The sequence below is a fragment of the Myodes glareolus genome, chromosome 8 (genome assembly GCF_982192425.1).
Source record: "Myodes glareolus chromosome 8, mMyoGla1.1, whole genome shotgun sequence".
Lineage (NCBI taxonomy): Eukaryota > Metazoa > Chordata > Mammalia > Rodentia > Cricetidae > Myodes > Myodes glareolus.
Window position 1 is genome coordinate 3,037,501 of NC_142033.1, and position 13,169 is coordinate 3,050,669.

Below are 13,169 nucleotides of genomic sequence, written 5' to 3' on the forward strand. Positions count from 1 at the left end.
TTTAATTCTTTTACTCGGGCACTCCCAAACATTAAAACCCCGACCAATTGAAAATACACACACAAATGGGGGAAGGGAATCAAAAATCAATGAGGCGAGTTCAAAGCGCACGACTGGGGGCGGAGGCTGTCTGGTGCTGGGCGCGGGGCCCAACACGCGGCGGCGGCAAGGGTCCGATCGACTGCGTGGAGACTGGTGACACCCGGCAGACATCCAGCCGAGAGAGAGAGAGAGAGAGAGAGAGAGAGAGAGAGAGAGAGAAAGAGAGAGATTAGTTGCGGGGGTGGGCTCCACACCCTAATCTAGCCCGCTCCTTACGGATCCCCCCTCCCTTGTCTGCCATCCTCAGAGAGAAAAATGTGAGCGTGGGCAACATTACGCACCATTAGGGAGACACTACGGTTTTAATGTGGCCTAATTAGTGCCGCTAACCGAGCAAATATTATTATATTGAATAGTGGTAATATGATGAAAATATTAATGCTTTTGAACTTTGCACAGGGGAGCCGTTCTTCGACTCTCCCGGGACACCCCAAGCAAGCTCAGATTCAACAGCAGATGCGATCAGGCGCACCTCCGGGAGAAAAGGAACCCGAGGCCAGCTCAGACATCTAGGTGTCATTTCAAGTACGTAATCCACTCACTCCTTGGGTCAAGCCACACACCACCCACCACTCCAAAGGCCCTCTTCCAAATGCGCTCTCCCCCCCCCCCACACACACACACATCCACTCAGGTCTCTGCTGCATCCCCTTTCTGAGATTCTGGAATACTATGGTGGGCGCGCCTGGTGTTCCATCTAAACACAAGCTGCCAGGCAGGTGGGGGTGGGAGGGGGAGACTCACTTAATTAGCATTTAATTCACAGTCCCCCTCTTATTACCAAATGTTTTCTCTTGGGATTTTGGTGAAAAACGGGCAACAAACAATTATGAAACGCGGGAAGCTCCTCAAAATAAGGATTCTAAGTCTTCCCTCTTAGGAGTGTGCAGGGCCTGATCATGGAGAGGCTAGGTGGGAGGCACCGATGGGCTGCTGGCGTGTCAGACGAGTCCCAGACCTTCAGTCTCCCTCTCTCTTCGGCTCAGAACACTCACCCCTTTCTTATGGAGCTCCTGGAGACAGAATCTAGGAGGTGGCTGTGTCTTGTCCTTAAAATAGGTCCTCTTTTTCCTGTTTTTGGGCCACACCCGGGGAAGGTCCTGGGAATTTTCATCTGGGGTGGTGGGTCGGTTGGGGAGGGGGAGGAATGGGACCGCGGGATTTTGGACGGAGAGCGCCCCCTTTCAGGCAGAATTGCCTCGGCTGCTGGCGGATCGCGCTTGTTGTTGGCAGGCGGGAGAGGAGCTCTTTCCCAGACAAACTCGGTGTTAGTTGCGGCTGAAAGCCTTGCTTTTCTATGCAACCAATCCCTCACTCCCAAGTGGGAGTCACTGCACACTTGTTCAGTCCCTGGGATCCTGGGGCAGGAGCAGGCGGTTCCACAGGCGTTAACCCGAGACCCAGAGAGCTTTGTTGCCTGTCTGGTGGGAGAGCAGACAGAATTTCCCACCCGCCGCGCGGGATCTGGGAACCCAGCCCCGCCTTCGTCGAGGCTGGAGTCTGGGCGGGGAGCTTCCAATTTGTTCCAGTGATGGCTCTTACTTAATAAGGCGATTGATTAGTGCTCAAAGTGCCGTTTTAATTAGCCGCTTGTTAATTAACATCGTAAATGAATTTCCCCTTCTCTGATTGGCATCTTTGCGCAGCGCTCTTTTGCTGTGGCCTCTCCAAGCCCTTTAACCCCAGGAATTGATATCAGAATTATCTCATAGAGGACAGGGTTCCTTGTGTGCCACAAGGCAGCTATTTAAACTTCTCCAGGAGCTGGTCTTCAGTGGACGCTGGTTCAATTTAGAGTAAAATTAAGATTTCTCCCCATTATACTCCCGTTCTCCTCCACTGCGGTCACACTGTCGCCCTGGCGTTAGAAGAGACCTTTCCCTAGGCCTGCTAAGATCATCTAGTCTTCCAGAGTTTGGCCATCTAGAAAGTGAAGAAAGAGCAGGAGTGGGGATGGAGAGAAGGGATGCAAATCTGTTCTTTTTTTTTGGGGGGGGGAATGCTAGACTATCTCCTGGAATCAAACGGTATAACCTGCCATGCATTCCAACAGCAGGCGTGGGGGATCCACGCAGTCAGTTCCTCTACTGGCTGCACTCGGGAGATCTCTCAAGACAACATATACCTATGGATTGTAGCCCAGTCTTGATCAATTTTGTGGATGGCTTAACCCTTATTTGTCATAGAAATCTTTCTGTAGCCCACTACTTGGGTTGCAAGACCCTCAGGGTCTGTTCTGTTCCTGTATCTCTCCTATAGAAACCTTTGCTGTCCCAAACACTCGCCCTCATATGAGACTCCCTGCCTTCTGCTGAGCTTCCACTGCACCGAGTCCATATGACAATTTCCAGAACACACGAGCACCTGCCACAGAACGCGCATTCAGTAATTTCACTAGCTAATACCTGGAGGACTTAACGAGGGGAAAGGAATAAAAAAGAATGGCTGATGGGTACTGCCCAGAGCTGAAAATAACTGGACCTCAGTGGTGGGAAGGTTAAAGGCCTTGCCAGGAAGACTAGAAGCTGGGAAAATAGGCCAAACCCACTTCTCCAGGCTTCCTTTGCCCCTGTTGGTGTCCCCCCCCCCCCAGTGCCCTGGGCATCACAGATCTGCTTTCTGGGTACACACTTCACTAGTTTCTTTCCCAACTTATCAGCATTAATGTTTCGGTAAAGTAATAACTTCTGCACATTTTAGGATGCCAGAACTATCTCTCAAAACTTTCGGTCTCACAGAACAATTACTAGTTACACAGTTTACCATTTTAACTCTTTTCTCTTAGAATAACTTCGTTACTTTTTATTTATTTATTTTTTATTATTTTTACCTCTGTCTCCCTGCTCCCAGTATCCACCCTTCCGGTTTCAGACTAAGGACCAACTGAAAAAAAGACTCAGTTTCGTTGTTTTCATATTTTTCTCTTTAGTAGATGAGTTTTCTAAGCAAATATGCACCAGTATCTAAAGCAGTTGGGAATGTATTAAAAGACTGCAAAAAGAGAAAGAAACCTCGCATGTGGATCCAATCATGAGATGACAAGGTCACGCCGTGGTTGCCAAATCAGCCTTAGATTGCAGAGAGCCTATTTGTGTATCTTGCATCTTTTATAGACAGAGACAATAGCATGGTACCTCTGTTTGGGGTTTTTGGCGCCGCCCAGTGGAGAGAGGCGCCTTTGCACCGCATTCCTGTCAAGCCCTGTTACAGAGACTCTTCCAGGGGAGAACAGCATTTTCAAGTTCATCATAATTTGATGGTGAATTTCATCAAAATTAAAATATATTTTAAAAATCTGATGCTCCAACTTAAAAGTGTCTCAAAGTTATGCGGTGAAAGTGAGTAGTAGGAGATGTACCACACACAGTTTTGTGTTTGGATTATTCTTTGAGGTGGAGAAAAAGAAATTCACTATTGATTGGCATTGGTGTGTCCTGAACAACTTGAAAGGAGATAGACTCTCTGGTTAGCAAGTCAACTGCTTTCTGAGCAACAAATTTAAAAATCTCCCCAAATTCAAAATTTTTCTTTATATATAAAAAAGACAATGAAGATTTTGAAGTGGAAGATTATTTTAAAATGTTAGCTTAGGACATGCTTTTCTTACATTTTAAACCCAGCGAGGGACTTCAAGGTTAAAACTCAGCGAATGTATACATACTTTCTCGGAAATGACCTGAAGCTGCCTGGATCTGTGACTGAATTTTGATTTCTTTATTTTTATTTTTGTTTACTTACATATTTTGAGACAGCTCTCTCTACAGAGCCTTATCCTGAAACTCACTATGTACACCAGGTTGGTCTAGAACTCAGAGATCTGTCTGCCTCTGTCTCCAGAGTGCAGGGATTAAAGGCATGCACCACCACACCCCGCTGAATTTTTTCTTAAACATGAAAAGTGAGCTATTCTTTTATTGCCAGAAAAAAAATGCATTTTGGGTGTACTTTATATTTTCCCAAGAAAATAACAGCATAAAAGAAACTGTGTAGAGTGGGGAACCACTGAGGACAGTTGTTAAATCAGGTCCTCGCTCTGGGGGATTGCGTCCCTAAGCTTGTGACCTGGCTTTGATTTTTGAGGACATTTCTAACATTTTCTGGGTCCTGAAGTCAGGGGCATATAATTTCTTCACCATGATTCTTTTACCTCCGAGGACTTAGGTCTAAACTACATAGTCCAAGAAAACCCGATATTGACATTTTCTTTTAAAATATGATTGGAAACATTCACAAGACGGGGCCTATTGAATTTGCTTTGGAGGTTCATGGAACAAACCCTCCCACCCACCCCCCATTTTCATCCATCCCCCTACTCTCTCTACAGATTCCATTTCCCCACCGTCTCCACCCCCACCCCAACCTCGCGAATTATTCCAAGAAAAACGCCCTGCCGACCTGCCCCACACAAGCTGCGCCAACAGCCTTTGAGCTCTTGAGTCATTGTAGGCGTTGGAACAAAACAAAAACAGGCTTAAATGAATTATTTATCAAGGTCGAGAATAATTGATTTGTGCAGGGCCGTCAGTGCTGGATTTTAAGTGCCTTCTCCCCTTCCTCACTCCCCTTGAGCTGACTGCGAATTGGGGCCCTAGGAGAAGGCACACTTCCTTGGGGGATGTGGCTGGGTGATGTCAGAATGGGAACCCTAATCGATACCTGATGATAACTGACCGGGGAAGGAAGAGTAGCTTCCCCTGAATTCTTCTGCAGCCCAGGCGCCTTTCCCGCCCTTTCCGCAGGGGTCAGCTGTGCGAGAGCCTCAGGGTGTCAAGACTGTTCACCCGGGCATTGGAGCCTGACAGGAGTTGCTTCAGTGAGATCAGTCCCCTAGCTTTGGACGGGAAGGCCAAGGCCTAACCTGAAATCTCCTGGGAGGGTCTACGGGGCCAGCAACCAGTTCTCCGGCCAAATGCCTCTGTCTAGGCCCTCTGAGACTTCAACCTACACTGGCCTGGCACCACCCACGGGGCCTAGCTAGTCACAGGTCTTTAGAGGGGTTCTGGGGTCCCTCAGGCCACCAGCGTCTGCCCTCAGCACGTCTTGGCTTCGACTCACCAAGCCGTTTCTCTGAAGAAAGTGCTCGCCTTCTGAGAAAGGGGAGACTGCCTAGATGGTACACCTTGGTAGCCTTCGTCCCTTCTCAGAGCCAGAGTCGAAAAATGACACCAGGATGGTATGGAACAGCTCTACATACTCTCGAAATAACGCGGGATCCCACTCCGGATCAAAGATCTCGATGTCCCCAGGATGAATCACCAACCACCTTCTCCTTTCAGATCTGGGACTCACACTTCCAAATCGTGGGAAGAAAGATCTCAGGAGGTGGTTAACCTACCAATAACCACCCCCCACCCCCGTCCTCAAGAGGGAAAGAGAGAGGGGGAGGAAGGAAGGGAAGAAGGGAGGGAGAGGAGAGAGAGAGAAAGAGAGAGAGAGAGAGAGAGAACCGCAACTAAACCCTGTCCTTCACTGGCGTCATTTTACACCGAGTCACGGAAACGATGCCAACCACGCAGATCTATAAGGTTCTTAAAAATGGTAATTTGGAGTAAAATGTAACTCAAGGAACTTTGAATCATTCATTAGCACCTTATAATTACTCTGCTAATTAGGTTGACACGGCACTTAATCAGGAGTAATACGCCGTCTTGTCATTGGCGCTTCCCATTACTCTGACATTCAACAAGAGACAGGTTGGAGACGTCCTGAAGAAACAAGAACGCAAGATACCCTCCGACGACGCGGCGTCGTAGTCGCGCTCCGGGTCCCAAATAAATCCACAGTGACCGTTTCCTTTCCAAATAGGTGGCCTGCCACAGTGGGAATGGAAGCCCTGCCGTGGGGCTGCGGGAACAGGGGTGCCCAGTACCCTGTGCAACCCACGGCAGCCCGACACCACAGGGAACCGAGGCTGCAGTCGCCACCAGAGAACGCCTCGGGCAGGGTTTTCCCGGCTCGGGAGAAAGTGGTCGGCCAGGCATTTCTTCCAGCACAGGCTCTAAAGGCAGACGAAGCGGGATTTGAGCCTAAAGCCGGATCCTTTCCGATAGGGGATCAAGGAGGGAGACCTGGTTCTCTGGGTCTCCAGGACCTGCTACCCGGCTGGGCCGAGCTGGAGCGCACCGGCTCCTGGAGCGAGACCCGCGCTCAGAGGCAGCGGGCCCGCGCGGAGCTCCCTCATTTCTCCGTGGGCTCTCCAGGCACCCTCTTCCCCTGTCCCTTGTGTTTACGGACTACTCAAGCGTGCTTGGGAACCGTGCGAGCGCGAACGCGCAGCAGGTCACGGGGAACCGAGAGATTCTTTTGGCCCTGGTGGCCTCTCCACTCAACCCTCCATCCCCGCCTTCACACGGGCGCATCTAACTAATCGTTACCATGTCCCCGCTCCCCGCCCTCGGGTACCCTTTCTCCTGCGCCCCTCTTTCTTCCCCCCATCTCCCTTCGCCGGTCACTCGTTACAGTGGGTACCACTTGGACCCCCTGGAGTAGGCGTCGGGCTCAGTGCTGCGGGCACACGGAGGTCCGGGGTTCTCAAAAGAGCAGCGGGGTTCGAGGCGCGCTGCTGACGGGCAGGCCAGGCGTGCGCCCATTGGCTCCTGGCACGTCGGCGTCGCTTGCTGGTGCCGGAGCGGCCAATGGGGCGCGGGGCCCGGGCGGCGGGGGCGCGGGCGGGGAGCGGCGGCGGGGGGCCGTGACGTCACGGGAGGGGGTCGGCGCCGCCCGCGAGCCGGCGGATGACAAGCCAACGCGCGGGGCAGCGGCGGGAGTCGCCGGGCGCCGCCTGTCCGCGGTCTCCTGCGCCCGCGCCTGCTCCTTCGCTCCTTCTCCTCCTCCCGGGGCGCCTGCGGCCGCGGCCGCTCCGCAACTTTGCAAAAAAGTTCAGAAACTCGGCTCCGGAGCGGCCGGGTCGCACGCGGTGGTCACCTCGGGGATCGCTAGGGCTTTGAGGTCGCTGCACCTGTCTTGGCCGCCGCCGCCGCCGCCCGGGATCGGGCAGTGGGCAGACCCAGGCGGCGGCGGTGGCGGTGGCGGCGGTGGAGTCGCTCCGGTCGCCAGCACTTTAGCCTGGGTACGGCTCGCCGCCGCCGCCCACGTGCGCGGTGGTCCAGCAGAGCGCATCTTCCTGCTTGGGGCATTTTTGGTTTTCTGTCTCTCATCTTTCTTTCCTTTTACTTTTTGCTTATGGGAAGAAGTTGAGTAGAAAGTGTCCAACAATTGCCACGTCCCCGTTATCCTTCTTTCCCGCCCCACTTTTTGTTATTTTTAAGCAGTGTCAACGGTTTTTTTTTTTTTTTTTTTTTTTGAGTCTGTTTTGTTTTATGACCGATAGTTTTCCTTGCTTGGTCCCGGCGGTTGCTGATCCGTGGAGTGGCGTGGACCTCATGTAGAAATGACAGCAATGGAAGGGGCCAGCGGGTCGAGTTTTGGAATAGACACGATTTTGTCCGGTGCCGGTTCCGGCAGCCCCGGCATGATGAACGGAGATTTCCGCCCTCTCAGTGAAGCTAGGACCACGGATTTCAGGAGCCAGGCCACCCCGTCACCCTGTTCGGAGATTGATACCGTGGGAACGGCGCCCTCTTCTCCGATCTCGGTCACCTTGGAGCCCCCGGAGCCGCATCTTGTGACAGACGGGCCCCAGCATCACCATCACCTCCACCGTGGCCAACAGCCGCCACCGCCGCCAGCCGCGGGCCCCGCGCAAAGTTTGCAGCCTTCGCCCCAACAGCAACCGCCGCCGCAGCCACCGTCGGCAGCCCAACAGCTGGGCTCAGCCGCCTCGGCCCCCAGGACTTCCACCTCTTCTTTTCTAATTAAGGACATCTTGGGGGACAGCAAACCTCTGGCGGCTTGTGCGCCCTACAGCACCAGCGTCTCTCCTCATCACACGCCGAAGCAGGAGAGCAACGCAGCGCACGAGAGCTTCAGACCAAAGCTGGAGCAGGAGGACAGCAAAACGAAGCTGGACAAGAGGGAGGATTCCCAGAGCGACATCAAATGCCACGGTGAGTTGCTCCGGGGCTGCCCGGGTGATCGAGGCAATTGAGCGACACCCAAAGGAGTGGGAGATGGAGAGAGGCCTAGGCGCGCGATTCAGCAAATGCACCCCAAACTCAGTGGCTCATATTTCTCCCCTACAACCTTCACCAACAGCAACTCCGTTCTTTGTTTTACTTAATTGTAAATGAGGAGGGTAGCCGCTGGGAAAGATGGGATGGAAGATGCTTTTCTTTGAAAACGGGGACCGACTTGAGATTGTTTTTTTGTGTGTGTGTGGTTTGTTTTAGCTGAGACCTTGCGAATGGGATTGGAAGGGGTGGAGAGAAGCTTATAGCTAGCTGGGGTTGTCCCCTCTGTAATCAGAACTCGACATTTATTCTTGAATGCAAATATTTTCCAAATAATCACAGGAATTGTCTGATTTAATGTTGGACAAATTTCCAACGTTATTACGGTAGCAATTTAATTTTTACCAGCTGGTGATTAATACAGGAAAAAATATAGTCCATTTTAAAAAAAAAACACCCTTTTTGTCAATACCCCCAACAAAATGTCTGCAGCCTAATCAACGCTGGCCCTTTACAATAACGAAATATTTATGAAAATTAAATTTTATGGGCTTGAATTTGTTCTTGTAAAATTAAGACGACATGGAAATTATCCTTTAATACTATTTTCTTCCTGGGCATTTTCATAAGTAACTGTTCTGGTCTTTGCATTGCAAGAGTTTTAACACACCACGGAGGTTTTTGTTTCCCTTTACTGATAAGTTGTTGCTATTATTATTAATTATTATTATTAATTATTAATGTTTGATTCTCTGGTCAAGATTGCTGTCAGGAAGGTAGGATATGGGTTCTTCCTTTTACTGTTTATAGCATTAGCATAAGAGTGCCCCCAAACAGATGTACAGTCTGGTCTGGCGATTTTTCGTGCACCAACCTCCCCAGTGGGTCAATTAGAGAGATTATTGTTCTTCCTGCCGGGAAGATCAAGGAGTGCTCCACAAACCGGTACAAACAGAGAGGGATTGACATATCGATTTCCCGGCATTTCAGCAAAAAACCAAAGTTGACAAATAGAATCCGGAAATTTCTGCGCTGTCACCTGGATGGACTCAAGTGTTTTTTGTTTTTTGTTTGTTTTGTTTTGTTTTTAGAGCTCAGCTCAGTGTCTGGGTGACACATTGTCTCTGAAGCTTGAAAAAGATCCAGTACATAGGAAGCTGAAGGAAGCTTGAGTAGAACCTTTTTCAAATGCATCTGAAAAAGGAGAAACAAAGGCTTCTAACTTCCAGTGAGCAGGGGAAAAAAATTAAAAGTATCAGGATGTTTGGATGTCATAAAAACAAAGTAGAAAGACTTTTGGGAGTACCAAATAAAGAATGTCCCTTTGAAAACAATAAAGAGAGACCACATTGTTTCCTCTCAAATCAAAGAAAAATAGTTAGCAGGGGATCAGATACCATTAGAACTCTCACAGGCCTCCACACTAAGGTCCAGTGAGGGGTGTGTGTGTGTGTGTGTGTGTGTGTGCTGAGTGTAACCTGGTGTGGGAATGTGTGTGTGCTGAGTATCGCCCCCAGATTGGCACCTGGTGTGGGAATGTGTGCCAGGTGGACAGTCCTCTCCTCCCACCCGGTTCAGGCTGACTAACAGAGTTTGTTTCACTGTTTCTACCCTAGGAACAAAGGAAGAAGGAGACCGGGAGATTACAAGTAGCCGAGAGAGTCCCCCTGTGAGAGCCAAGAAACCTCGAAAAGCCAGGACAGCTTTCTCGGACCACCAACTCAATCAGCTGGAGCGGAGCTTCGAGAGGCAGAAGTACCTCAGTGTCCAGGACCGCATGGACTTGGCAGCGGCACTCAACCTCACCGATACTCAAGTCAAGACTTGGTATCAGAACCGCAGGTGAGGACAGTTGTCAGCCCTCCTGCCCTCTGGAGACCACAGGGACTGCAGAGGGTGCTTTCAGGCAGGGCTTAGCCACACCTCCAAATGAGAGAGACCTAAATGTCTTAAAAAGTGGTTCTTTCCCTTGTGAAACTTGAGCTACCAGAATTTCCCCCATTTTGTCCTCAGATCAACCAAGCCGCACCTTCGCAAATTGAAACATCTGTGTAGCTGACAGGATGAGCCTGTGAACCCAGGGTACACTTAGACCTGCCACAGACTGGCTCCAAATGTCTGCAGCGGGCAACACGACCTAGCTATGGAAGTCCCCGCAGAGCTATCCCACCAGCCTTGGCTTAAATGTGAGGCAGTTGGGAAAGCCAAGGTCCAAACCTTGGTTGACATAGCATGGAAGATTAGGGACGCCCATCTGGGTTAGTGTTGGACTGGAGGCCACAGACTGGAGAATCAGGCAGCTTGTTGAGCATCCAGTCTGGAGTGGGGGGGGGGGAGGGGAGGGATGTGAGTGTCCCCTCCCAGCACAGTCCCCTTCTTCTGCAGTCCTGTAAGGGTAGGGGAAAGGAGATGGATCTTATCCCATACCACGGATTCTCTAAAATAAATAAATAAATAAATAAATAAATAAATAAATAAATAAATAACAGACGCCAAGAAAGTGACGGCCTCACCGTGGTGGCCAAGGACAAACTTGGGCAATAGGAGTTCAGGCTATGTCCTGTTTCAACACCTGGCACTCAGCTCCCTCATCTCAATTTTCTGCCCCCTCTGTCGTTTGTGTTCTAATCGTTCATAAGTGGGGTTGGAAATGCCCAATCAGTTGTCATCTTACCATAATTTTCTGTCTCATTACATACGGTTTCAGCCACCCTAATTCTGTCGGAAAACATTAGTGTCATTTGTAGCCAATTTAAAACCGGCGACATGTTTATTAATTTGGCAGGAGCTGCTGGGTATGGATGCCCCACCAGGCTTTCCTTCCTTTCTAGGGCATTTGAGTAGATGTCCTCTCTTCCTAGTTTGGTGCACTGGGGGAGGGAGGAGACCCAAACAAATGGATAACAGGGTTTAAGTACTAATTTCTCTTTGAGGAGGAAAGGTCTTGAGATCCTTTTCCTCCCACCTAAGAATGGCCAGGGGTACTGTTCCCTTGGGAGATCTCGCTCTCAAACAAATTCCATTTTTAAACCTAGTCACCCTTCTGCGCTAGGCTTGTGAAGCTTGGTAAGGCTGAAGGAAGAGTTGTCTCCACAGCCTTGGAGAGTACAAACCCCGAGTCTCAGGCGCCCTTTGTTTCTGGTTTTGGTTTCCTCGGGTGCAATGGGATGGGGGATGGGCCGAGAGCCAGCATTTTAGATCGCCGGTTAGGGCGCAGCGTAGGAGAATGGTGTGTGTGTGGGGGGGGGGGAGGCAAAGGAAGACAGCTGGTGGAAAGATGGCTCTCATTTGGCCTCCAGGAAAGTTGCAAGACCTAGTTTAACCGTGGGGCGGACAGTATAGCAGAGGGCCAGGGAAGGAAGCTTGTATGATTCCACTGGCGAGTGTCTCCAGGTGGAAGTCGCGGTTTGAAGAACCGATTTTGATTTGGGGCCATCCTGAGAGTGAGTGGGGGAGGCTGGGGAAGAAGGTGTGCATCTTGAGTTCCCCAGCCATCCAGGAGCAGGGAGGGCAAGAGAGGGCGGGGAGCGGCGGGCTCGGGCCGGGACCGTCCTCGGCGGCCCCGCCGCCCGCCCTCTCTCTCACCCGCTTTCTTTCAGAACCAAGTGGAAGCGACAGACCGCAGTGGGCCTGGAGCTGCTGGCCGAGGCTGGAAACTACTCCGCTCTGCAGAGGATGTTCCCATCGCCTTATTTCTACCACCCAAGCCTGCTGGGCAGCATGGACAGCACCACGGCGGCGGCGGCGGCCGCGGCCATGTACAGCAGCATGTACCGGACTCCTCCGGCACCCCACCCGCAGCTGCAGCGGCCGCTGGTGCCCCGCGTACTCATCCACGGCCTGGGGCCTGGGGGACAGCCGGCCCTCAACCCTTTGTCCAACCCCATCCCAGGCACCCCGCATCCCCGGTGAGGAAGGAGGGACAGTGCCGAAGCCCTCCAGATTCCCATTCCGCCCCGGACAGCTGCCCCGCCTCTCCCCGCACCAGGCCAACAGGAATAGAGGCTGAGGAGTCAAAGGGGGAGCTCACCGGTGGGCTGGGGTCCCCAAGGACCAGCCAGCTCTCGGCTCTCCATCTGCCCCCTCAGAGGCAGGGATGCAAAGCTCCCCAACTGTGTGACTGGCCCCACTGAAAGGCGACCAGTAAGTGAAAAACATCCACAAAAACAAACCCTCGACTTCTTTTTTTTAACAGAATGACTTTAGGGACCCGCGAAAGGGAGGGAGGGGGGAGGGCTAAGAAAGGACGAGAGAAGGGCACGGAGAGGGACTCTCTAGCAGAAAGAATCGTTGCCGGACACAGCCTGAAGTTCATCCCCAGGCAGAAGGTGATTTCCTGGACATCCAGTCTGCCTCAGAGCAGAGGAGGGTGATGGAGAACTTTGCACTGATTTCTCATGAGATTTTTTTTTCTTTTGGAAAAGTGGCATGCTACATAATATGAAAAAAATGTACATTTGAAAGACTGAGTGATAAGTGATATATCATATTTATTATATGTTGTCCAAAACAGAGTCACTTATATACGTCAGTAAAAAACATGATTTTTCTTTTCATGTCTTTTTGATTCAGTAAAATAAATGCTTAGACAAAAGTATAGATTTTTCTGTGATTGAAAATTACAAAAATAAAGTTTATCTTTTTTTAACAAGCGATGAAATCCCAGGGAGCTGATTTTACTTAAAATAGCACGCACCGATGATGAACCGCGGGACTTGGGCGCAGAAAAGCATCCCTCCACAAAATCTGTCGACTTTGGGCTGACATGTAGTAGACAGACTCTCCTTTTCGAATGCCTGCCTTTTCTGAGATGCAGAGACTACGTGTAGCGCCTGGTTTTTTGTTTGTTTGTTTTTTGTTGTTGTTTTTGTTTTTTGTTTTTTTTTTTAATGCGGATGGTTTAAAGAATAAATACTTGTTTGTGGACTGTTAGTACTAGCAAAATAGGCAACCGACTTTCCCTGCTGTTCCCGCCTGGACGCGAAGGGTTTGCGGTGT

At 50.7% G+C, this 13,169-nt stretch overlaps 1 protein-coding gene across 1 annotated transcript; it reads left to right on the forward strand.

Annotated features, from left to right (window-relative positions):
- Positions 1-7,160: 7,160 nt before the first annotated feature.
- Positions 7,161-12,822, forward strand: Barhl2 (BarH like homeobox 2). Its single transcript, XM_048447009.3, has 3 exons — positions 7,161-8,108; positions 9,788-10,013; positions 11,771-12,822. Exons 1-3 carry the CDS (start codon positions 7,493-7,495, stop codon positions 12,081-12,083), a joined length of 1,155 nt encoding a protein of 384 aa, XP_048302966.3. The 5' UTR covers positions 7,161-7,492; the 3' UTR covers positions 12,084-12,822.
- The last annotated feature ends 347 nt before the right edge of the window (positions 12,823-13,169 follow it).

Excerpts from the sequence above, each read along its gene's own strand:
- Barhl2 (XM_048447009.3), top strand. The coding sequence starts at position 7,493 with ATGACAGCAATGGAAGGGGCCAGCGGGTCGAGTTTTGGAATAGACACG. Across the intron at positions 8,109-9,787 it reads GAGCGACATCAAATGCCACG|GAACAAAGGAAGAAGGAGAC; the intron begins GTGAGTTGCTCC and ends TTTCTACCCTAG. Across the intron at positions 10,014-11,770 it reads ACTTGGTATCAGAACCGCAG|AACCAAGTGGAAGCGACAGA; the intron begins GTGAGGACAGTT and ends GCTTTCTTTCAG.